The sequence below is a fragment of the Camelus dromedarius genome, chromosome 30 (assembly GCF_036321535.1).
Source record: "Camelus dromedarius isolate mCamDro1 chromosome 30, mCamDro1.pat, whole genome shotgun sequence".
In the NCBI taxonomy this organism is placed as follows: Eukaryota; Metazoa; Chordata; class Mammalia; order Artiodactyla; family Camelidae; genus Camelus; species Camelus dromedarius.
The window spans coordinates 12,230,251-12,256,372 of NC_087465.1; the positions used below are offsets into that span (position 1 = coordinate 12,230,251).

At 39.8% G+C, this 26,122-nt stretch overlaps 2 protein-coding genes and 1 non-coding gene across 10 annotated transcripts in view; 2 read left to right on the forward strand and 1 right to left on the reverse strand.

Moving 5' to 3' along the window:
* The window catches only part of XKR9 (XK related 9), a 238,574-nt gene that overhangs the window by 295 nt on the left and 212,157 nt on the right, over window positions 1-26,122 (forward strand). For 3 of the 5 annotated variants that reach the window (XM_064480873.1, XM_031441482.2, XM_031441486.2), the window contains exon 1: window positions 79-437. The exons of the other annotated variants lie outside the window; for them this stretch is intronic. The gene's annotated coding sequence lies outside the window, so the exon portion shown is untranslated. Of the gene's footprint in view, window positions 1-78; window positions 438-26,122 lie in introns of those variants that run through there. 5 annotated transcript variants of the gene reach the window in all.
* The window catches only part of LACTB2 (lactamase beta 2), a 33,945-nt gene continuing 16,684 nt past the window's right edge, over window positions 8,862-26,122 (reverse strand). For 2 of the 4 annotated variants that reach the window (XM_010997553.3, XM_031441488.2), the window contains 4 exons: window positions 24,395-24,573; window positions 22,275-22,423; window positions 19,403-19,484; window positions 18,088-18,726 (listed from right to left, as the gene is read on the reverse strand). In XM_010997553.3, coding sequence (XP_010995855.1) covers window positions 18,683-18,726; window positions 19,403-19,484; window positions 22,275-22,423; window positions 24,395-24,573 — 454 coding nt within the window. In that variant the 3' untranslated portion in view covers window positions 18,088-18,682. Of the gene's footprint in view, window positions 9,620-13,982; window positions 14,055-18,087; window positions 18,727-19,402; window positions 19,485-22,274; window positions 22,424-24,394; window positions 24,574-26,122 lie in introns of those variants that run through there. The other 2 variants (XR_010378481.1, XM_064480874.1) reach the window with 2 other exon arrangements.
* TRNAG-ACC (transfer RNA glycine (anticodon ACC)) lies at window positions 25,780-25,852 on the forward strand. The gene has a single exon. It is a non-coding gene; the product is annotated as a tRNA-Gly (tRNA).

The window sequence follows — 26,122 nt, forward strand, 5'->3', positions numbered from 1 at the left end:
CGGAGAAAAAAAAAGAAAAAAAAAAAAAAAAAAAGGGAGCCCACAGAGGAGGCGAGCGTGCGCACTGGGGAGACGGCGCTCGGTAGTGCCGCTGCCGCCCCTGCGAGCCCACAGTGCCGCCTAGGGACCGGAGGCCGTCTGTCAGCGGCAGGCGAGTGCAGGGAACCTGAGCTGCGTCTCCCCTGCTCCGCACCAAGCGGGGGTTGGGAGTCGTTTGAGGCGCGAGCTTCCTGTGCTTACTTACAAGCTTAATCCGCTGCGGGGTCCGTGGGCGGCCACGTACTGTGGCGTGCACCGCCTCAAGCATGCTTGGCCGCCCTCCTGGCCACCCTGGACTTGGGTGCCAGTGCTTGCCTGCACGTTGATTGTCACTTCTTGAAAGCCACCGCCACTATCAAGATAATCTAAACATATGCCTGCAGCTTAACTACAGAAAGGTAGGAGCTTTCTTCGGTTTTTAGCATCTGCCTTAAAAATTAACTTGAGTTATTTTAAACACTTATGAGGACTTTTTCCTGTTCCTTGTAGGCTTGAATTAGTTTTTTTAAAAAGAATAATTCCTATTTGGTCTCATTTACCCATCTCCCATCCCTCATTCCCCACCTGGCATCCGACTGAAGATGGGATAAGTGATCAGTTTGAATTTACTTGCCTCATGCTTATTATTAACAACACTTATTGACAATCTAGGGAGATGATAAAAAAAAAAGTTTCTATATTAGGCATGTCCTCCTCTTTCATATTTCTGCCCAAACCAAGACTCCTTTGTATTATTTGTCCCGATGAATTGTACCACTCTCCACCCATTTGCCAAATCTAGAAACCAAAGTCATGCAGGACCGTCTGCGTCCTCTCATATGCAAACTGTTATCAAACCCAGGCCATTCTGTCCCCCTTCCCCCTTCCCACTGCTGCAGTGGGGGACTTCACCTCTTGTCTACAATGTTGCAACTCTGGTGAATGCCTTGGTTTAAAAACATGTTTTTTTTTTTTTAATGTTTGCATTAGAAATTCGTTTTTTTCCCTCTGTCTTTATATTTTAATTTTATTTTTTAAACATTTTTATTGATTTATAATCATTTTACAATGTTGTGTCAAATTCCAGTGTAGAGCACAATTTTTCAGTTATACATGAACACATATATATTCATTGTCACATTTTTTTCTCCATGAGCTACTATAAGATCTTGTATATATTTCCCTGTGCTATACAGTATAATCTTATTTATCTGTTCTACAATTTTGAAATCCCAGTCTATCTCTTCCCACCCCCCGCCCCCTTGGCAACCACAAGTTTATATTCTATGTCTGCGAGTCTATTTCTGTTTTGTATTTATGCTTTGTTTTGTTTGTTTGTTTGTTTTTAGATTCCACATATGAGCGATCTCATATGGTATTTTTCTTTCTCTTTCTGGCTTACTTCACTTAGAATGACATTCTCCAGGAGCATCCATGTTGTTGCAAATGGCGTTATGTTGTCAGATTTTATGTCTGAGTAGTATTCCATTGTATAAATATACCACATCTTCTTTATCCAGTCATCTGTTGATGGACATTTAGGCTGTTTCCATGTCTTGGCTATTGTAAATAATCCTGCTATGAACATTGGGGTGCAGGTGTCATCCTGAAGTAGGGTTCCTTCTGGATACATGCCCAGGAGCGGGATTACTGGGTCATATGGTGAGTCTATTCCTAGTCTTTTGAGGAATCTCCATACTGTTTTCCACAGTGGCTGCACCAAACTGCATTCCCACCAGCAGTGAAGGAGGGTTCCCTTTTCTCCACAGCCTCTCTAGCATTTGTCATTTGTGGATTTTTGAATGATGGCCATTCTGACTGGTGTGAGGTGATACCTCATTGTAGTTTTGATTTGCATTTCTCTGATAATTAGTGATATTGAGCATTTTTTCATGTGCCTATTGATCATTTGTATGTCTTCCTTGGAGAATTGCTTGTTTAGGTCTTCTGCCCATTTTTGGATTGGGTTGTTTATTTTTTTCTTATTGAGTCGTATGAGCTGCTTGTATATTCTGGAGATCGAGCCTTTGTCGGTTTCATTTGCAAAATTTTTTTTCCCATTCCGTAGGTTGTCTTTTTGTTTTACTTATGGTTTCCTTTGCTGTGCAGAAGCGTGTAAGTTTAATTAGGTCCCATTTGTTTATTCTTGCTTTTATTTCTTCTAGGAGAAAATTTTTGAGATGTATGTCAGATAATGTTTTGCCTATATTCTCCTCTAGGTTATCCAGTTTTGTTCCATATAGTTTTTCATAATATTCTCGTATGATACTCTGTATTTCTATTTTATTTGTTGTAATTTCTCCATTATCGTTTCTTATTTTGCTAATTTGTGCTCGCTCTTTTTTCTTCTTTGTGAGTTTGGCCAGAGGTTTGTAAGAACATGGGTTTTTAAACCAGAATTCTGTCACTTATTACCTGTATGATCATGGACAAGTTGCTCAATTTCCATGACACTCGATTTCCTTATTTATTTATGTATTCATGTATTCAGAAATTATTGGGAGTCCACCATATGCTAATCACTGAGGATACTGAAGGAAAAACACGAATGAACCTATTCTTATGGGCTTTCATTCTAGTATGAGAAGATAATCTTTAAACAAGATTTAAAAAGTGAAGCATATGTTAAGTTGAGATGAGAGTCCTGGAGGAAAATAAAGGGATTGAATAGGGAAAGTGTGGGGAAGACCTGAAGAGATGAAGGAGCAAAGCATGTGGATGTCATCTATAAAAAGGAGGTAACGGTAGTACCTAATTCAGCAATTAAATGAGACAATTCAAGGAAAACACTTAGTAGAGAGTTTGGGCTCTATAAATGTTAGCTATTCTTATTTTCCTATTTTCTGATGAAACAATTAATAGTTTTACTTACCTCCAAATCACTTTGCAATTTCACATTAGAATGATGCTTCTAACAAAATTTTTCAAAAATTTTTAGTGGTTTCCCTTTAGCACTTTATGATTTAGCACCTGCCTACCCAAACAGGCTCAAACCCTGCCTCTATAGGCTCCAGTCTCTTAGTACCAGGAATACTGGGCTTCACACCCTAGCCACACAGTAGTGTGCTCGCTTCGCAGGCTCTGCCCTGGCTTTGTGCCTGCTGCTATCTCCAACTGGAACGTTTTCTCCTCTCCTCTCATCTACCCAGCACACTCCTTCTGTTCCTTCAAGTCTCATTCACATGGAACCTCACTGAAACCTTCACTGACTTCTGTGCCTGTCTCTCATTTGCATTTTTAAAAACATCAATTGCATTTTTTTATTTTTCAGTTTTATTAGGTAGAATTGTTATAATTTGACTGCACATATACAGTGCATTGCATGTAAATAATACACAATATAGCACATATTTTAAAAATTTACGTATATGTACTGTTCATTGTTGCTAAGAACGTTTAGAGCTGTAACTTTTTAGACTTACGTAATTATCAAATGAATAAAGCCAATCACAAAATAAGAATTAATTAAAAAAGATACATACATCCCACTATTAACAGCAACATTATTTATAATTGCCAAGATATGGAAGCATTGTAAGTGCCCATCAATAGATGAATGGATAAAGAAGATGCAGCATATATATGTAATTTAATACAGCTCACCCATAATCAATTGCATTTTTAAAAACAGCTTTAATGAGATATCATTTATGTCACATAGGTCACCTATTTTGAAAGTACAATTTGATGGTTTTTAGTATATTTACAGAGTTGGGCAACCATCTCCACAATCGAACTTTAGAACGTTTTTATTATTCCCCAAAGAAAGTTCTTTAAACTCATTTACCTGGAATGGAAGACAGTTGATAAACAAGTAATTACGAATGTGATGGGTATTTTCAAGACTTGTTTGGTGAAGGGTGAGATGGAAGTATTCTAGGTTATTTGGAAATTCATTGTTCCACTGAAGTGAGCTTTTAAACTGAAACTCACTTTTTCAGACCTTAAGATTTAATTATTTTTCACTCTTTTATGAGAAAATACCCCCCACTGGTCTCTTTCAGTTGCATAAACCTGCCATACTCTGATCAGCCTTAGGACTTGAGATGACTGTTGGATTTGGCAAGACAGAGGATGTGTTTGTGTCAATTTAGGTTATCTAGGAAACAGATGGCAAGACAAAGTTAGAATCGTAAGAGATGGATCGGCAATAACACTGGTGAAAAATAAAGGGGAGGGCAGCTGGTAGGGAAAGCCTCCAGACCACCGGCAGGTCTGACACCTGTGAAGAGAAAGAAGGAGGACTGGGCAGGAAGAGCCTCAGACTGAGGTGCAGCCTGAGAAAGTTGTGGCCAGCCCAGGGGGGAGCTCCTGCGCTAGTGCCATCTTCCAGAAAAGGTCGCAGCTGCTGTCAGGAAGTCCTCTCCCTCAGCTCCCTCTTGGGCTCTGGTACCCACTCCTTCCTCGGGCCCCTTGAAGCACTCCATGGTGATAGCCTCGGGGGATGGCATTATCTCTTGCGGGTTCTTTACACCCTGCCCATAGCTCTGAAGAGTCCTTTTATGACCATTTCTCCCAAATTACCCAATTTGAATGTGCCACTTGCTCCTGCTAGGACCCTGACTTATTATGAAGATCATTCTTGACCTTCAAGAGAGTGTTTTCTTTGGAACGGTAGGAATAAATGACTGATCGGAGTGGGTTCAAGAGAAAATGGAACATGGCAAGATGGAGGCGTGAGGATAAGCAACTCATTGAGGAAGTTTTCCTGTAAGAGGAGGTGGAGAAATGGACAAGTAGCTGGAGAGCGGTTGAGGGGTCTAGGGAAGGTTTTTGCTTTCTTTTTGGATATGATCTATTCTGTTTGCACGCAGAGAGAATGACCATTAGAGAAGTTTCTTCTACAGGAGATACTTGCCAATCTGTGAGATGTGGTGGCATCTCGTGGACAGAGCACCCACAGGAAGAGGGCTGGAGTTCCCACAGGAACCAGGGGAAAGCAGGGCTTGTGGACAGGCTGGGAGTGGCAAGATGAAGTTGTCTTCTTCCAGTTGCTTCTATTTTACCAGTCTGCTATGAAATGAAGTCATCAGGAGTAGGGAGAGCATATTGGAGTTTGAGGAGAAAAGGGGGTAAAATTGGGGGAGGGTGAATGGATGAGAGGAATGTAACCAGACAGCAGCCCCTTTGTGAGACTTGGGGACATAAATTTAAAGTGAGACTCGTGGGCAGAGTCACATGATTTTCTCCAGTCCCATCCCCCTGCTTGGATACAGGTACAGAGAAGGCAGAGAGTTGGGGCTGGCTAGAGTGGTATGACAGAGGCAAGGATGTTGAGGGGAAACCCAGATTGGGGCAGGGGTGAGGAAGTGAAGGCTGTGAGGAGGTGGCTGTGGTCCTTATACTCTGTCACCCTCCACCCTTTTATCACTGTGAAAGGCGATCCTCTCCAGACGGCAACCCTGAGGCTCCCTGGCCCTCTAACTTCTAGTTGAGTTCAGCCAGTGGAAGGCACTGGGGCCAAAAACCAGAAGAGCGTTTTGGTGACTTACTCTCCCCTGACCCCTCCTTGCCTGACTGTGGTTCTGTGGTGGCCATGACCCTTGGTTGCCTTTCTCTCAGTGTTCTAGCTCACTGAGCTCGGGACTGATTCTCTCCCTGGCCTCTCAGGCTGTTGATGGTAAAGGCTTCCCACAGTCCTCGTCCCTTGGCGCTTCCCTGTCTCTGGTTGGTTCCCTCAACCGGCCCACTCCTCTGTGACCAGGCCTTTCATGAAACTCTCCCTCCAGTGAAGCCCTTGTGAGCGGGCCATCTGTCCCCTGCCAGTTCTGTATCCCCAGGTCAGGACAGCGTGCTAGGACCTCTGAATTGGAGGCGCCCGTGGGCTTGAAGGTGTTTGGAGCGGGGCTCGCTGTCTGAGGAGGGAGTGCTCAGAGGGTGGGATGCTGGGAGCGAATGCAGAGGTTGTGCGGGCTTTGGCCGTGAGCCGGGAAGGGCAGGGAGAACGGAGTGGGGGGCGGAGGGGGAAGGAGGGGTGGCTCATGGCAGAGAGGAGTCCGGAGGGGAGGGCGCTCTCTGCGCACTTTACCTGGACCTTCTGTCACCAAGAGTGACTGAAGGAGCAGAAAGGGGAGGGAGCCCGCGAGGGCGCCAGGTGGCAGGAATGAGGAGGAGGGGGCCGAGCAGGGGAGCCCGATTAGCAGGGGGTGGGGGGGTGAGGTCGTCACGTGGGGGAGGGAGGTGGTCTAGTTGGAGGGCTTGGGCTTCCCGAGAAGCTGGGCTTTTGGGGGCGAGGGAGGAGAACCGTCTGTCCTCGGCAGAGAGGGTCAGGAAGAACACCCACTCCGCCCCTGGGCTCTGTGGTGTGCAGGGCGTGGGAGGCAACAAGCAGCTGCCTCCCGAGAAGGCTTGAGGGGAAACAGGGTTTAGTTTCCACTCAGAGCTGCCACCAGGTTTCTAAGCGAGAGGGCGAGGGAAATATGCAGAAAGGTGTGGAGGGTGTGAAGGATTTTGAACGACGGGGTTCCCAGGGGTGCCCGGGAAGGGCTGGGGGGAGGTGAGCTTAAGTCAAGTAAGCGGATGAAGGGCCACCTGGGGAGGAGAATGTGGTGATGATGATGGATGAGCTGAAGGTTTGCCTCCCGAGGGGACTAAGGTGGAAAGGGTCCCGAGGCGCGGGAAAATTACCCAGGCGGTCTTTTAGGGGAACGTGGGGGAATCAATTTGAATTTTAGTTTCCTTTTTAGGATGGGCCTCTTACGAAGTTTATAAGGAGGGGCGACTGCCATCAAATCCTCTGAACGAGGGTCCTGGTAGTGAGGAAAGTGGTCTTAGGGCCCTGGAGGGTCCTCTTAAGCAGATTGATTGCTCAGGTGTGTCCAGCGTGGCTACTCCACATACAGAAACCATATTCCTGGTAAATGTTGCTCTGGCAATGTAGCTTGGACCGTAAAATGCTGAGATTCTCAGGACATTTTAAATAATTTTGAAAAGGACAAAAAACAGATTGTTTAAAATTGGGTCTATCCAATCTGTGGTATAGGGTTGCTATAATTATGAGAAACATAAAAGAAACATAAAGACGCTTTTTTGCCCTCATAGAGGTTATCTCTAGCTGGTCTTTCAAGATGTATATAAAGAGGAAAAGTCAGTTCTGAGATGATGAGAAAGTAAGTGCAAGACAGCGCCTAATAGAAGTTAAGAACTAAAATGGAGCTGGTGGATTTCAGCATCTCCTAGGGGAACAAAAGGATGAAAAAGAAGAAATTAACATTTGTTACATGACCACTGTCCCAGGTATTTTGCTGTCACATAGGTTATATCATTTAGTTTTCACAGAAACCCTATGCAATAGTCGTTATTCTAACTTAAAAATGGGGAAACTGAGGCTTGGAGATGTTAAGTAATTTGCCCAAAGTCCCAGGGCTGGTAAGTTGGCCTCATCAGGACTCTCTCTCAGTGTATCTTTTTTTCCTCTCCTGTCTTTTGTTTCATGTTGGCTTCATTTTTCCCTATTGTAAATGGACTTTATTTACACAGCAGAGAACATGCTCACAAGTTCTATCAGAGCAATCCCAAGGAAAGACCTAGACTAGGCTGGCGTGGTTGTATGATCATATGTGGGTCATGTGGCCTGTCTTGGTCATGTGCTTTTCCCCAATAGTAGGGTAAGTAAGTCTATTATTAGAAGATACAGAGGAAAGGGTGTTGGGCAAATAAGAATATGGACCAACATAGATGTTCAAGAGAACACAGTGGTGGGAAGCTTCTAAAGGCAGACAAATTTGACACAACATTGTAAAATGGCTATAACTCAATAAAAAAATGTTTAAAAAAAAGTATTTTGCACTTTTAAGAAAAAAAGAAAAAGAAAGACGTTAAAAAAAAAATAAATAAAGGCAGACGAACAGCAGGAGGTGGTTGGACCAGGGAGAAAAATCCAACAGTAGTATGAACATGAGAGAATGAGAAGAATAGAAGATGGAGTGACTTGTATTTGAGGCAATGGCCAAGGACTCTGGAGGTGTGTAGTTAGTAGGACTTCTGAAATAATCTCGGCAGGCACAGGTAGAGGTGGGGGTCTTAACCCTGAGTTTGTTATGCTTCCCAGAGGGTCCTAGTTCTCATGAACAGGCAGGAGAATGGTGGTAGGTGAGTGGTTTCTGGGGAGACTGGTGCACGAGGACACAGCAGCAGATTTAGGAGATTCTTCACAAAGTAGTGGAGACTTCCCTCTGCCAGGAAGGCCACCCAGTAGGTCACTTTCGCCTGAGGAGAGTGAAATCATGAGAACATCCTTCTGTGCAAAATACTTTGCTAAACTGCTTCTGAAATTGGAGGGCTTATGCCTCAGGGAACTTGTGACAGTTGAACTGACATGATACCTTGTAGCCATCAGAAGAATGGTGTATGGCTCAGTGCCTAGTAGAACCAAGGTCTTGGGGTGGTGGCCAAGGATTCTTTGGAGCTGTTTCCTTGTTTGCATTAGCCCTTGTGCTCGAAGACAGAGTTTACAGCACAAGTAGAAACAATTAAAATGTATGTAATTCTTGGCAATCCCCTGGGCACTGTTGATGTACATTATTAATTTTAACCTCGTATCAACCAGGAATATAATGTTTTCCCTATTTCCAGTAAGGAAGCAGAGGCTAAGTAAAATAACTAGTTTAAGATTTTACAGCTATTAAATTTTAACACCCAAGAATGTGTTTATCTTATAAAGTTATGGTAAGATCTTACTAAAAGTAAATATGGTGTTTTGTGTTTAATTGGTACACGTCAAAGTGAAATAATTATAAGGGAATATGTGAATGTGTTCCGTTAACAACAACAACATACATAATATCGATATCTGGATTAAAAGCAAAATGTGAACTTTAAAAAAATCCCAAACAGCCACAATATAATAGCAACTGGTATTTATTGGGTGCCAAGCACTGTGCTAAATATGATGAACATTTAATACTCACAATGACTCCTCGAGTTAGGCAGTATATCATTCTTTTTCTATAGATGAGGGATTGATTGGACAAATATATTACTAAACTGTTACTACCACCACTGTCACCACGATGATGAATGGGAATAGGAATAGGCCACATGCAGGGAAATCAATTAGTAGTTTATTTTAATTTAGGAAATGAGCACTAGGCCAGGGAAGAAAAGAGAGAGAGATCCCTGAGACAGTGTAAGACAAATGATAGATTTCGTCCCTATGAATCGAGCCACTTTCATTTCCTAGGCTCTTTGTCAGTCCTGGTCATCTCCTGTGCCCACCAGCATTTTCTTTGGCCTTCAAATTGCATCTCCATCCTCAAACTTTAGCATAAATATTGCCCTGCTAAGTGGATTGGGGATTAAACGAAATAGGAGTGACCGAGGACAAATTCAGCTTGGGACGTGGGAGAATAGCGATGCTGTTTACCTAGATGGTGAGCTGGGAAGGGGAGGAATCAGGAAGATGAGGATTTGGGGTAAGCAGAGGTGTTGAGTTTTAGCTATATTGAGTTTCTTCACATTGATGCCTGCACTTTGGGAGACAGCCTCGTGAAGAGTTCCTGCAGGTGGCAAAAGACTTAGACCTGGGGCTTTAGTGAAAGATTCAAGCTCATCCATACATTTGGAAATTGTTCAGCATGGTGGCCACTCAAATGGATTAGCTCTGTAAAGTGGTGAATAAAACAAAAAGAAGAGAATGAATTTAGTCTTGAGGGTGCCCGTAATGAGGAGACTAAAGGGGGATCATGATCTCAAGTATACATACAGCATTTAATAGCAATGATTTTCAGAATACTTTTCAAACAGTAATTTCCCATGAAGCCTCCATAAACTCTGGATGATGAAACTTTTAAAAGCTCCCAATATTCTTTCACTCTTTAATCCTAATAACTGATTTATTTGAGGCTTAAATGCTATTGCAAGGAATGCACTGGTCCCAAGGATAGTATTATTAGAAATTATTTCCTCTGAAGTTGAAATTCATTAAAAGTGTACTAAATGAGACAAGTAATAAAATAGGGGAGAGAAAAGGACAATAGTTATATTAAAGAACTGAATTCCAAGAAAAACTGCTAAGACTAGCTTCCAGGAAGTCAAGGCAAAATGTGAACGTGGTGAGATAACTAGATATTTGTCCCATGGAAAGCATTTGAAACATAGTTAATTACTAGTGTCACATGGATCCTCCCTAACCTGGATATTAACATGAGTCTTACATAGAGTCAGGGGAGCTGTGCATGTTTTAAAAGTTCCCCAGGTGATTCTAATAATTAGTCAACTTTGACAAGCTCTAGTCTAATAAAGGAAACAGTTCACAGGTGAGAAAATCTTTTTTTTTCTAGCTCTGAAATCTGAGAGATTTTGTTCCATGAACACTGAAGAATGTGGAATAATAAAAGAGACAATGTCCTAAATAGCATTGAAAAAAAGAAACCAGGTAGGGATTTTATATGTGTGGATCTCACACTGACCTTTGACGAAATAAAACCCAACAACATAATAGTAAATTATAATTCTGTTCATGTAAAAAAAGAACTATTTGCATCAAGTGGAAAAAAATTATATTCCTTGGTCATTTTCAGAAATTCTGATTCAGTAAATCTGGTTAAGGACCAGAAATCTGCTCATTTGTAATAAGCACCCCGGTTGATAGTGATGAAAGTGGTTCAAGACCATATTTTTGTACCAAGAGACCAGGTGGTTAATAATATTCCTTAGAGTTTCAGGGTTAGATATAAAATCTTGGGATATACCATTTGTGATAGATATTTTCGTTATTTTTGAAAATCGAAGCAGGGGAAGAACCAAGATTAATCTACTTCCACAAAGTAGGTGGGGAAAACTTCTGTGGTATGAAACCAGAGAGCTTCTTTTTTTTTTTTTTATGGTGGGGAAAAAGAGGTAATTAGGTTATTTATTTACCTTTAATGGAGGTACTGGGGATTGAACCCAGGACCCTGTGCATGCTAGGCATGTGCTCTACCACTGAGCTATACCCTCCCTCCTGAGAGAGCTTCTTTAGTGAAAAATTTCTTCTGCCCTTTGGGGAAAACATTAAAAGCATAGGCTGCATCACATGCCAGAAGAATAGATGTTGGTCTCACTAAAAGGAAGAAATGGATAATAGAATTGACATTCTGTTATCATAGGTGATGATTTAGCATTCTCAGCCTGCCATTTCCTTTCCTCTCTTATCCTCCAACACATTTTAAAATCAGTGTTTACATTATTGCCTATGTAAAATTGCAGGATCAGATAGTATTTTGCAATTATTTCCTTCCTAGCATAGCCTTTTTTGGGAATCAATAATTGCCTCGTTTTTCCCCTACCAATGTGGTTTTCAGTTAGCTGATCATTCTTTCAGTTGCTCAACGAGAGCTGTTGTATGACTGCCAGCAGGTTTTTTTTTCCCCCCACTAAAGGCTCAACCATACCAGATAATCAATTCCATTTCCCCTGACCCTGAGATCTCTTTCTAAAGCCTCTACTTCCTTTTGCTCCAATCTGGAGCAGGCTTTGGGGACACCTTTGTCTTAGAACTCACTTTTGATATTTTTCTAGGTTGGATTTACTATTTTAATTGTGGGCTTTCCTTTTTCTTGTTTTTCTGGAGCATGTTATCTAGCAATTCCCTAGAGAGAGGTGCATGGCAGATAGAATTTTTGAGCCCTTACATGCTCACAAGGTCGATAGTTTGGTTGGTTATAAACCTTGACATAATTTCTCCCTCAGGTTTTGGAAGGTATTATGTCCTAATACCCACTGTTACACTGAAAAAGCCAGCGCCATTTTGATCCATGCTCCCTTCTGAGTGATTCCAGCCCCCCAGTCCTTCCATCACTCCCATACCCTGTAATCTTTTAAGAGCTTCTCTTTACTCCTGATGTTCTGAAATTTGGCAATGGCATGACTTGATTGTTCTTGGTTGTTCTATCTTTCTTACATTGCTGGGCATGGAGTAGACCCTTTCAATGAAAAGACTCATGTCCTTCGGTTCTGGGAAATTTTTGTGTATTACTTCTTTGATATTTTCTGCCTGTTTTCAGTTCTGTTTTTCTGTACCCCCTATTACTTGGATGTTGTACTTCTTGGTTTTCTTTTAAAAAGTCTTCTTTTTTGTTTTTCATCTTTGATGTTGTTTTCCAAAAACTTTCTCAACTTGGTTTTCCAACCTATTTATTTTGGTTATATATTTTTATTTTTCAAGGCTTTTTCATAGAGCTACTTTTTATAGTACCCTGTTCTTGTTTTATAAATTATATTACCTTCTCTTATCTCTCTAAGGGTACTAAGAATTACAGGGAAATATATAGAAGATCTTGTGGTAGCTCACAGTGAAAAAGAATGTGACAATGAATATATGTGTGTTCATGTATAACTGAAAAATTGTGCTCTACACTGGAAATTGGCACAACATTGTAAAATGACTATAACTCAATTAAAAAAATAATAAAAAAAGGATAATAATAATTAAAAATTTTTTTTTCCTACAGTCTTTTTTCTTTAAGATCCTGCTTGTTTTGCATCTTCCTGATGACATTTGGATTTCTGTTTATGTTAAGAGATACTGATTGGAAACTATATGTGTGTGGGTGGGGGTATGGGAGGGTTTGTCAAATTGTAGGCCTCATTGGAGATACGGCCATTGCGTTGGAGAACCCAAATGTAACTGTATGTGAAAGTTTTTTTCTCTCTAGATTATTTACTTTCTCCTGAGATGAAATTTCCAGTCTTCTACCTGGCATTCATCTATTTGGCAGCCACTGTTCTGGGGAAAGGTGGGAAAAGGGGAATGGAGATCTACTGTTCTAACTTACACTTAATTTTTTTTTTTTTCCAGCTTTTCGCACTGGATGAAACTTAGGTCTCTTCTTTGGGGTGGTGGTTGGCTGACTGTTTAGCACATACAAGCTTTCACCAATCCCACTTTTAGAACAGAGCTGTACCCCCACTTTCTGCAGAACCTGGTGCTGCCAAGTTCTAATCTTCTCAAAGGGTGGTTAGGGTGAGCTGGCTCCCTCCCCTCCTGCAGTGATTTTCATCTCTAGTTTTATCACTTCCCTGGCTCCATTCACTGTCTTTCAAAATTAGGTTAAGATCTCTGCAAACCCCTCTTGTGCTGTCTTCTCAGGCTTGTACCTTTTACTATTATGTTTTATCTGTATCTCTGTAAACTTAATATATACTGTTTTTTATTGGGTCTTGGAAAGGAGTGGCAACAAACATGTGATCCATCAGCCACAGATCGTCAGTACCTAAGAATTACCTTTTCAAAGAATAATGCTTAATGGGCTTTGAAAAACTGCCTACAATGTTAATGGCTTCTAATGTAGATTTGTTGGAGCGTCAGGATTTTAGCATTTTCGAGGAATCTTTCAGGTTAAAATTGGTAATCAGCAGTCACTTTGTTGAGAATTTAATGTGATGTTATATAATAATGGATAAAATAAGCACAAACAGCACATAAAATTTAATACTATTGACCATCCCTTCTTGGATACCTCTCTCGGTGGCTGTCACACCACTCTCCCAGTGATTATCCCATCCTTGATCAAGCTTCCTTAAATCTTCCTTGCTCTTTCTCTTCCTGCATGCCCACCCGAAGGTCTACACGTTTACCTATTGCTTTAATTGCAACCTCAGTGTGGGACTTCCTACTTTCTCTCTAACCCAGACCACCTTCGTTAGCATCTCTGTAGATTGGGGTGCAAATCAGCTTTCCATCTTCCCCATGGGCATGTATCTCCCCTCTGCTCTGGGGGACTAGCTCAGTAAATCCTGTAAGACAGACTTGGGCCTTTTATTTTGATTAAAATGTTTTATTATTTCTATTTTGAATAAGCAATACATTCAATAATTTAAAAGTCCAAAGATGTAAAAGGGTAGACTATGATGATTCCAGACTCATCCCTTGTCCCTCAGTTACCCGTAAGTTCTCCTGGGAGGTAATAAACGTTACCAATTAAAATTTTGGGGGGGGTATTTTTCTAGAGATATTTTCTCCATACACAAGTAAATATACTTACACATGCCCCTCCCCCATTCTCCATTTTAATTCCAGATGTTTTTCAAAAGGTCAGGCATCGATGTGACTGGAACTAAAAATTTCACAATCAGTATTTCAAATATTGAATCTCTTTCCCCCTTCCAAAACAAAGAATCCTTTTAAGCTCTGCCCAAAGTGAAAAGAGGGGAAAGACTGATGAGTTTTCCTGCCTCAACAATGCCTGGAAATTGGTAGCAAGATTCACGCTGGTGCATGGTGCTGGTGAGCAAGAGAGACTCAGAAATCCAGTGCTGGCAGAACAGGAGTTGGCCCAGTCTGTCTGTGAGCTACCGCAGAGGGCTCTGATTTATTACCTATTTCACACACCCTGGAAAGAAGGGAAAGCTATTCGGTAAGGACTCAATACTGGTCCAGGATCCTCCTCTGACTCTCTTCTCCATCTGAGAAAAGATCTCACCCACTCTGACCACAGGGGTAGGCACGGGACCAGAGCTGGGCCAAATCTAGTACCTCTCGTTTCCTTGACCACAGGGACTGGCTTAAGGACTGGGTCAGGAGCCAGGATAACCAAGAATCCTTCCCCCTAGGATTTTCCAAACTAAAGCTGGAAGAACCAGCTTTCCTGGCTGGTTGTGAGTGGTTAGGATATGAGCCCAGGGCTTCCCGTAACCACGACCCCCACGATGTGAGGAAACCAGTCTGCTGTGGGAGCTCTGACCCAAAGGGGGAGAAAAAGAGGGACATTTGGGGTTGTACTGATGCGATCCAAATCCTCGTTACTGTTTACTCTTCTCAGGTTGGTTACAAGTGCCAACCAACTTCTCTTTTTGCTTCCACTAGTTGAAAATTAGTTTTTGTCACATGCAACAAAGTATATCCTATCTAGTTAGCCCCATTCTATGTATCTAAGTGCTTACTAGGCATCTCCCTCTGATGTTCCTTGGTACTTCAAACTCACATCTATAGTACAGTGCATCGTTCCTCCCTTCCCCACTTTACCTACCCCACTTCCTGTGCTCCCTCGTCCTGGCTAGCAACCCAGCAACTATGGCAGCTGCTTAAAGCCAGAAACCTACAGCTCCATTGGACTTCCTTTCCAGCTGATCCCCATCCCTCAAGACCTAATCAGCCTCTAAGTTCTATTTCTCTTCTTAAATATTTCTCAGATCTGTTACCCTGTCTTCTACTACCTTTGAGACTCCTTTGGCTTCTTTTTTCCTTCTCCCACTGTATTGAGAAGGCCATCTCAGAATGCTTACCCTGCGTACTGCCTCTGCTGAATGGGGTACCCTTCTGATAAAATTTCCTGTGATCCTTCTGGTCCCAGATGATTGGTCTAGAGCAGTTACCATAAGGCCTGATCAGTAACATGTAAGACAGGATGGCAGGAAAGCTCTCAGAAAGGGACATGGAAGATTAATTACACCAGTTGGGTCCTCTTCTGTGAAAACTGAATCTGAGACAGCTAGAGGGCTGCTCAGCGGTTGCAAAACAGAAGCTGAAGATTTATAGAGAGAGGGCAGAGGGGTGACAAGGAGGATGTAGAAACTCTTGAATAAGCAGAAAATGGGTAAGTAGAAGCTATGAATAATCCACAACTCCTGGGTTATTGAATGGAGGCTAACATAATTGGCTGGAGTGACAGAAACAAAAGGAAGAACAAATGTATTATAGTGGTTGGGGACAAACTTGCTGTTGAGGAAGCAACAAAATGATACTAACCCTGCCCTGGACCACCGGCCGCTTTCCAGTTGCTAAGTTGTGTTACTCCAGCCTGTGTGAAGCATGGCTGGATGACAGTACACTGGCTCCCGTGACTTTCCTTGTTTTCAGGAGATGCTTCTCAGCCCTGTGACCTCGACCCACAAACACTATTCAAAATAGTCTGGTTATGTAAATTAGTTCCTCAACCACGTGATGCTTTGCCATATCTCTGTTTACGTGCATACACTATTTCTTCCAACTGGAACGAGTCTTCTCATCTCCCAAACAAATGCCCCTAACTTCATCACCTGGCTGCCACTGACTCAGCTTTCAAGACTGGGCTTAGGCTCCTCTAAGCAGCTTTCTGTAACCCAACCAGGTTATATATACACTCCTCCTTTACTCCAAACAGACTTACTGATAACTGCATATTGTAACTGTGTGTCTCCACAACTAGAATTCAAGCTTCTTTTGAGAGCTCAGATGCTGTTTTGTTCCCCTTTGTACCCCCAGGGCCTGGCCCAGAACCCACACAAAGCAGATACTTAGTTAACATCGTGGTTTTTGTTAAAGCTCAGTTGCCTAGACTTTAAATAACCAAGTTTAGTAACCTCCCATTATCAGCCCTTTCAATAGATCCACTTGCAGCTTGAAGTGTGCTGTGGTGCCTTTAAAAAAACAGTGATTCCGTGGCTTTGTGCATGTGGTTCCCCCAGTTCAGAATGCCCTTCTTACCCCTGTGTCCTAACTTCTTCCAAGAATGGAAGTAGGGAGACCAGAGTTAAGGGTTGTTGTAGTAATCCAGGCAAGAGAGGATGATGGCCTGGACTAAGACGTATGGATGAAGTAAGAGATACTGATAAATCCTAGAAATGCAATGGTCAGGAAGTCCTTGGTAAAGAACTCAATATGAGATGTGGGGAGCACAGCAAGAGTGACTACTGGGTTTTCTGCTTTGATCAGCTGAATGGTGTTTTCATTTAGAGAGATAGGAAAGAATGGAGAAACAAGTAAGAGGTAACTAAACATTTACATATTCATAGAATCAGGTTTCTTGTCTAAATTCTGTGGATGTGTGCTATACATAGGGATGGGAGTACTGGTTTTTCTCTTTTGGTGTTGGTGAGAATACTTAGTTGTTATTTTTTAAATTTGCCATTTTGATCATTTTTAAGTGTATGTTCAGTGGCATTAAGGACATTCACTTTGATGTATGTACAATCATGACCACCATCTATCTCCAGGATTGTTTTCATCTTCCCAGACTGAAATTCCTTACCCTCTAAACAACAGCTCTGGCATCCACCACTGACTGTACTTTCTGTCTCTATGAATTTGACTAGTCCAGTCGCCACATGTAGGTGGAATCATACAGTATTTGTCCTTTAATGACTGGCTTATATCACTTAGCATAATGCCTTCAAGTTTCATCCAGTTGTAACATGTCAGAATTTCCCTTTTTAAGGCTGAATAATATTCCACTCACATATATACAACAGTTTTTTTGTCTATTCATCCTTCAGTGAACACTTGGGTTGCTTCCACCTTTTGGCTATTTTGAATAATGGTGCCCTGAACCTGGGTGTACAAGAATCTGTTCAAGTCCCTGCTTTCAGGTTTTTTTTGGTACATACCCATAAGTGGAATTGCTGGATCCTATGGTGATTCCATGTTTTTTTGAGGAACGACTAGACTGTTTTCCACAGCAGCTGCACCATTTTACATTCTCACCAGCAATGCACAAGGGTTCCAGTTTCTCCATATCCTCCCCAACACTTGTTATTTTCCATTTTTTTGGATAATAACCATCCTAATGGGCGTGAAGTGGTATCTAATTGTGGTTATAATTTGCATTTCCCTCATGATTAGTGATGTTGAACATCTTTTCATGTGCTTACTGGCCGTTTGTATGTCTTATTGGGACAAATGTCTATCAAGTCCTTTTGCCCATTTTTGAATTGGGTTGTTTGTTTTTTGTTGTTGACTTCACAGTTATTTTGTAATATGCAGTGGTTTCAGGAACACAACTGGTCTCCAGTGTTTAGAATGGTATGAAAGTGCTAGGGACCTTGGGAGAAGGGGCAGGAAGTGGTAACCATGGCAGAGAAAGTTTTTATAAAGAATTTTAAGTTTTTAAGGAAGATTAAAGAAAGTATACTCTCAGAATTCTGAGTTCATTTTTGTATTGTCATTTGGCAACCTTCTGGGTTAAATAAGCATTGGTTGGCTCCTTTGAACCTAACCACTATTTGAAAACACTACTTACATTAAAAAATGCCCTGTCTTATAATCTTCTAATTTAAAAAAAACTTTTGGTATATAATTCACATAGATATTGATGGTTGTTTATATACTAAAACCTAAAGGTGGAAAGTAAGTTGGTTGTGCTAATGGATTACAGAAATTATTTCTCTGCAACATCTTTAATTGGGAATTTAATATTTTTCTATTACCAAAGTTGATTTACATGAATCATTTGTGGAATTCCATTATAAGAAAATATACATGATACAGAGCTGTAGAACTGATACATAATCATGATGTAATTGATAGGAACGTGAAAACAAAGCTGTTAGCTACAGATTTAGACAAATGCTGCAGAAAGGAGGGATTACATTGAAATCTGTGCTGTTCACTGAAGCAGCTAGAGAAAACAGTATTATTGAGCACTGATAATAGATAAAGACTATTTAAATACTATCTAAGAATACTATCCTGTTTAAATTACATACATATTATTACTTTAAAAGAAACTGTTTTATTTTACCTATTGAAAATGGATAAACTGTTAGATTTTGAATTTTTGGTAAAATGTTATAAGAACCAGGTTAGATAAACAGCCAGTAGTACAGGTGTAAAATACAATTTTAGAATAAATATGATGCTATTTTAAAGTACAGCTATGTTTATTTTTAATGTTCTACACTCTATATTCTTTGTAAATAATTCATGGTTAACAAAACATACATACCATCCTCTGAAAACAAAACAATAGAAACTTTCATTCATCTGAAACTAAAGATGAGCTTTCCATTTCTTGTCAGGATCCATGTTGCTAACTGTGGAAAGAAAATTAGAGAGTAAAAATTTAACAACAGAAAAGCAAATCACTAGATTTTAAGTTATCTTGTAGCTAGAAAAAGCATTAACTCCTAACATAATTCTGTTGCTCAATACAAAGCTGGCTTGTGTGTGTGTGTGTGTGTGTGTGTGTGTGTGTGTGTGTATTTATATATAAAAACATTGCTGAAGCTTCTACACAAAATCCAACTTTGAACCTCTTGATTTTAAGGCTCTAACTTCTAAGACTATTAATATGATGAATTAATTTCACACTAGTAAACAGTTATAGAATTACTGTTTTAATTTCTTTGGCTTTACTACTGCTAAACCTTTGGCCAGTTCCCAAATCTTCTACGTGTAAAATTCTTCGTGGCCGTGTGGTCTGGGAGTGGAGAAGCTATCTTCCTGCTACAGGCCTGAGACTGTCATTCTGGTGGGTGAGGACTGGAACCCCCACACGGGATTCTGATCCCTGTGGGAGCTTTTGTTCGTATTTGTGGTCCACTGGCCTTTCAAAACTGACCCTTTCTAGTGCCTGTCTCTCCAGTTTACAGTGACATTCCAGGGAGAACTCCGGTGGGTGGTGTTTTTCCTCAAAGGAAACTAGTTCATTTGTTAAAAAATATTTTAAATTGTGGTAGTAAAAGAACTGAAATTTGGTAGAATACTTACATATTTTTCCTTCTTTTTCTAATTTTTTCAAATGAAGCAAGACATTATGTTGGGCCATTTGATGTAAATACTCAGGAGTATTCTGAAAGCAAAATGAGTGACAGTAAAACATTTCTTTTTTAGAAAAGAACAGAGCTGATCTTTTTGAAACTTTTAAAGAAAAAATGCCAAAGAAGAAAATTTTAACTCAAATACATTTTTATATGGTAATAATCAAAACAATTTCATCTTGTACATGCCTCGCTCCAGGTCACTGTATTATGAAAAATCTATTTATAGATAAAATAGACGTAAGCTCCATAAAGATAGTAGTGTATCTGTTTTGTTCACTACTGAATGCCCAGTGCTTGGCAAAATGGCACACAGTGGGAACTCAATATTTTATTAATGAATGAATAAATAAATGTAAAAATTATTCTGATAGTTTTGCTACAGACAAATGGCCCAATGGTTTATTTATTGGTTACATGATAAGATCTTTGCACCTTTTTATAAAATTATATGTATTTCAAGCTTAAAATTTATCCTTCCCCAGACTTCTCTTAAATACTGATGTTTATAGTGAATTGTATCGCTGACGTGCTTCTCTTTTTACTCAACCTGTCTGCCACATCAACATTATGAATTAATGATTCCCAAGTATAAACCTCCAACCCCAAACTCTGCCTTAAGCTCCAGCACCATGCATTATATCCACCAGCATGATTTTCTAGATCTCATTATGTGATTTCCCTGCCTAAGATCCTTCAGTGGTCATTACCAGCTTATTGGCTGAAGCCCACATTTTTTAGCATGGCAACCACGGGCTTCCCATGACCTGCTCATGCCTGCCTTTCCCGCCTCATTTCCTGGGACCCCCGACCCCTTTCCCACCCATCCACAATATGTATTCTGGCCTCCAGTCGAATGCATTTTCTTTGTGGGTTTTCAAACATGCATGATGCTTTTATGACTCCCAGTGTTTGAATACATCTTTCCTTCTGTCTAGAATGACTTCCCTTCCCCTGTACTCTGGCCTGGGGAATGCTTACTCCTTCATGATCTAATTCAATAGTTAGGTTTCTGAAGCTTTTTCAGACAAGCCTCATCACCCTGCATCTTCACCAGGTAGACCTGATTCCTCTTTCCTTTATGCTGTGACATACTGTGTATAGGCCTTGGAGGAAGCTTGGAGTGACAGAAAACACAAGATTTGAGTATTTGACTTCTGACATTTGAGTATGTGACAGCTAATTGTTTTGTGCCCTCAGAAAAATGACTTGGCTCACACTTTTTCTGTCAGTTTTTTTCTTAACCTGTTAAGTTGGAATAATAGTATCTTTATCTAGTGAAAACTCAAGGTACTTGAAATTAAGTACCTCAAATTACTGTTGTAAATGTGATGCATTTAGTACAGTGTCTAACACATAATAACGTGCTCAAAAAATGGGAACTATTATGAAAGAGCCAGTATTACAAGTATCCACTGAACATGTCTGTGTTCTCTAAACTGTGAGTCCTTCAAGGGCAGGGATCTGTAGTCATCTTGGTATCTGCATCTAGTCCAGTACGTGAGGGCATTCAGAAAATTCATTCCATGTGTGGAATGAATAAATGTGTCTATAATGCCTAATGCTGTTCTGTATGCAACAGATGCTGCAGACGTATGCACAGTGAACACACCTCTGAATGCAGATCCAGCATGTTGTAGGCACACACAGTTACTGGATGACTCACCTGTGAGGGTTATCAGAGAGTTCTGCTGTCTGAACTTAAGTTAGGAAAAACGATCAGTGTATCAGTGTATCGTCCAGTGGCTTTACTGTAGCACTGAGAGGAAATGAAGTCTTCCACAGAATTTAAATATTTACATTACCCTTTTACTCCTGGCACTTTTCATCTTCAGCCCTTTTACTCATTCATCCCTCCCTTGTAAAACAAAGAGCACTGAGTATGAGTTAACTGGTTTTGGATAACTTAGGCCTATGGGACATGAAGGTCCTTTACTAATTGAAACTGGCCCAATTCCTTTTCAAGCTTGTCTTTAGTTATGCTCTCAGTTATCTTATGGCTGTAGTTGTGATAGTGGGAGTTTGAAAACCTAGGTAATCTTATTCCAAAGCCCACATTCTTTTTCTCTTTTGGTGGTGGTGGGGATATAATTATAGGTTTGTTTATTTATTTTTACAGGTAGTACTGGGGATTGAACCCAGGATCTTGTGCATGCTAAGCATGCACTCTATCATTTGAGCCATATTCCTCGCCCCTCCCCCTGCCGCAAAGCTTACATTCTTAACCCCAAAGCCATACTGCCTACACAGCAAATATCTAAGAAACATGTGCCAAGAAACTGAATTATACTGGTCGACTGCCACAGGGATGTGCTCAGAGGCCCCTGAGGGGCTCTTCCTCTACGTATGGAATGACTCCATGCATGCTCTTCTTCATGCTCTTTCTCCTTTTCATATGCTGGTAGGCGTTGCTACTGCTTCTCACTGCTGTAATCCCAGGATCAGTCCCTGGCAGATCACCCCTTCTCACTTGCTGCAGGTTGGGACACTGGGTGATCAAGATGACTAGACTAATACATAAGTCATAATAAAGCTTATTCATCAGGTTGTTGGCAATGGTCTCTCCCTGCCTGAGCAAAGTATGAAAGCCTTAATTAATGGCTCAGAATGGTTATTTTTGTCCTGCAGGCTGGTGTTTATCTGACTTCTGTGTTCTAGAACGTTGAGCTTACTGGTCTCAAATCTATACAAGTGACATTACTTATGAAACTAACAGACTCATTCTGCTCTGGGATGTGATGAGTTTACCACATCTGCAGTCTACTGAATAGATTATTCTATTACAATTGTGGCTATGTACAAGTAAAATAAATGAAAGTTACCTTGTAAATAATTTTTACAAGGTCCATTGCTGTGAATGATTTTTCAAAGTTCTCATGAAATACTGTAAGAATTTGCTGTTCTCGGATATTTCTGTGAGAAATGTATTGTAGAATTTTAGCTTCGGCATCTTGGATTACTGGGCCATGTCCTGAATCAGAATAATTATAAAAATTATTTCAACCAGATAAAAAAGTTAAGAATAACTTAATTCATTGTTTAAAAATAATTCATATGATATATTGAAAAAGCATACTAAACACATAATAAATAAATTATTTGGAAAACTATGCAGGTAAGAAGAGATTTAAAAATGACATACAATGCCAAAAAACATTAGAGACATATCAAAATCTATATACACTGTGTTATTTTGTTCATTAAAAATAGAAAATAAATATAGCAATAAAACAGTAACTACAACAGTAAGACAGGTAATACTTACTGAGTGTTCATGATTTGCCAGACACTGCTCTAAATGCTTAATATATGTTATTCTTAGAAGAATCCCAGCAGTTAGGTACTTTTATTATCCCCTTTTGACAGCAGAAACTGAGGCATAGGGAAAATAAATAATCTGCCCACAGTTACATAGCTAAGAAGCTGGGATTCTGACTCGGGAGCTTTTAACCACTTTGTGCTCTTAACTTACAAAAGGCTGACAATGGGGATGTTAAATAGTTTTATGTAAGTGACCAAGAGCTATTAAAAATTCACAAGAACCACAGAAGAACTTAAGAGCCTTCTGTCTACGCTAGTAATTCAGAAATGCTAATAACCCAGATAAAGTTATACTGAAATTTACTTGCTCTGTAAAGACAGTGAAATATATTACACAAGTCTGCAAGAGGGATGTTTAAAATATCTGATAACAAAATATTCAGAAGCAGACTAACCTGCTCTATAAAGAGCACAGGCTTTAGAATTCTGACTCATTTATTAGCTGTGTGGCCGTGAGTCTCTAAATCTCTGAGTTTATTTCTTCAGCTGTGCAACGAGGACCACGCTCCCTGCTTCACTGGGTTTTTGTGAGGACAGGTCTGTGAAGGTCCCCGCACAGTACCTGGCGGGTAGGGTAGCAGGCTTTAGTGCACAGTAGCTATGGCTACAGAACATCATTTACACGTGAGTCCCAGCTGTGCTGATAATAAGCCAGTTCACTGGACTCACTGAAGCGAACAGTCCGAGAACCTGTACTAGGCAGCTTCTCGTTAGCTTTGCTCGAATGTGAGTGCATCAAATGTCTATTCTCTTCTCTTTCAAAATAGCTCTCAGCCTCTGTTCCTTTTATGTCATAATATTAATCTAAATGTCCAGCCCCACTGATGTGTTTCCTATCCCCTCAGCAGTGGGAGCTCATGAGAAAATATGAAGGTATAGAAGACACTTATTTACAGAGCTTTCCATGGCTCTTTGGTTAGGAGCAGGTTAGAAGAACTTAAAAAATTAGGTAATCTAGTCTCTTTCTCCTTCTGGGGCTTCTTCTTGGGTCCTGAATCTTTCTTAGCTTTTAGGATGGAGGGGAGATTCATATTCCAGAGCAGTGCCATCAGAGCTGAACACTAACAACAGGCTTCTTTTTCTGGAGAATTAAAATAAATATACAGTTTATGTTTGTATGGAAGCCTTTGGTATTTCCGTACTGTGAGTTAAAAAATCTAAATCTCAGAGGTCAAATGTTACCCAAGGTTGGTTACACAGCTAAAATAGAGTCCACAACAGAAATCAAGTTAACAGCAAAGCTGAAGATAACTTATGGAATGAAAAAAATTTCTTGTTCCAGTAAGTTTATTTCCTTTTTTAAATAGTTCTGTTAATAGCTGTGTGATGTTAAAAAATAACCCTTATATCTTTATAAAATGTTAAAAATATCTTTATATTTATCTCCTTATATCTTAATAAAATGTTAAAAAATAACCCTTATATCTTTATAAAAAGTTATTAATACAACTCTCAGCCTTCTTTTCATTGCTAGACAAGGCTCAGGGGTATAATTTAGAAAGAAGTAGTTTATATGTATCTCTTCCATGCTGAGAACTCAAAGAACACATCCAGACAAACCAAAATGAATCTTCCTCATCATCTGACACAAATGGTTTGCTAGATTAAAAAAATTACCTACCTGGATATATAACAGCAGCTTTGACTTTTAATAACTCTTTTAGGGAGTTCATATAATCATAGAGGTCTTCAAATACCGTTGTTCCTTCTCCTAGGATGCAATCGCCAGAAAAGAGCGCATTTTCCTCTTTTAACAGTAGAGCCATATGATCATCAGTGTGGCCAGGTGTATGTATAACTCTGGTTCAAAGAAGAAAGAGTAGCAATTATGAACTCTTAGGCTTAGAAGACATTTTGGGAAGTAAATTATTCTCTGTCATCTCTGGACAAGACACAAATAAAGGATGTCAACAAGTTTTTTTTAAAAAAGCTCCTTTTTCTCTTGTGGCCCTCTGAAAATTATCAGAAAATTCTCTGCTTTAGCTAAATCACACTTCTCACTCTAAAGTGCAAATTTAATATTTCTGCTACCTTTTCTTTCTTGTAAGTAATAAGCACTGATTACAACAAATTTGGAAAACAGAAAAGGCAAGTACTTAAAGGAGATAAAAATCACCAATCATTCCACTACTCAGATAGTGCTTTTATTATTTAAAACTGTATTTTTTTTCAAACACACACACACACACACATCACAACACACATTCTTTTATGAGAAAAAACTAAGAAAAAAGCACTTTCGTATGTTGCTGGTGGGAGTCCAAAATGGTAGAGCTTACATGGAGAGGAATTTAGCATCTTCTAGCAAAATTACATATGCATTAATCCTTTGACTCATCAATCCCACTGCTAAAATTTACCCTGAAAATACACCTTTACAAAAATAAAAAATATGTACAAGTTATTCATTCATACACTATTTGTAATAACAAAATAGTAGGAACATCCAGATGTCCATCCATAGGGCACTATGGATAAAGTACAGTACAGCCACACAATGGAATATTATGCAGCTATCAAAAGAGGAAGGTCTCTATGAATTCATATGGAGTAATCTGCAGGATATACTGTCAAGTGATAAGAAAGCAAAGCACAAAAGGGTGTTCATAGTATGCTCTTTTGTATAAGAAAGAATGGTAAATAAAAATATAAGCATATATTTCCTTATTTTTGCAAAAAGAAAGGGAGTATAAATAAAAAACTAATGAATATAGCTGCCTATAGCAGGTAGGCAGGTGGGGTGTAGGGAACAGATTCAAGCAAGAGTTCTCTGATTAGAACTTTTAACATTTTATGTTTTAACTTTTAAGCTATGTAAATATTTTATATATTCTAAACATAAAATTAAATAAAAAGAAAAAGAAAACCTTAATACTGAATATGGAAAGAAGTGAATCTTACTGTGTACTAGATAGATAACAAAGCCACAGTAACAAATGAATTAATTCAAATAAGCTTTAAATGCAATACTAAGACATTATTAATAGAATATATCTTAAGATAGGGGGAGGGTATAGCTCAGTGGTAGAGCACGTGCTTACCATGCACAAGGTTCTGGGTTCAATCCCCAGTAACTCCCTTAAAAATAAATTAAATAAACAAACCTAATTACCTCCCCCCTCCAAAAAAAAAAAAAAAAAGAAATATATATATATATATATGAATATCTCATAAGATGAAAAAAACTGCAAAGATATCTTGAACTTTAATATGCTTATTGCTGGCAATATTATTGGTTATTATGTTTCTGAAATGAATTTGTGTTAATTGTTTGATAGGATAAACAAGTAAATAAATTGATGTGGAGAACCAAGGTTTTCAGTATGGGATAAGGGAAAAATGCATATGA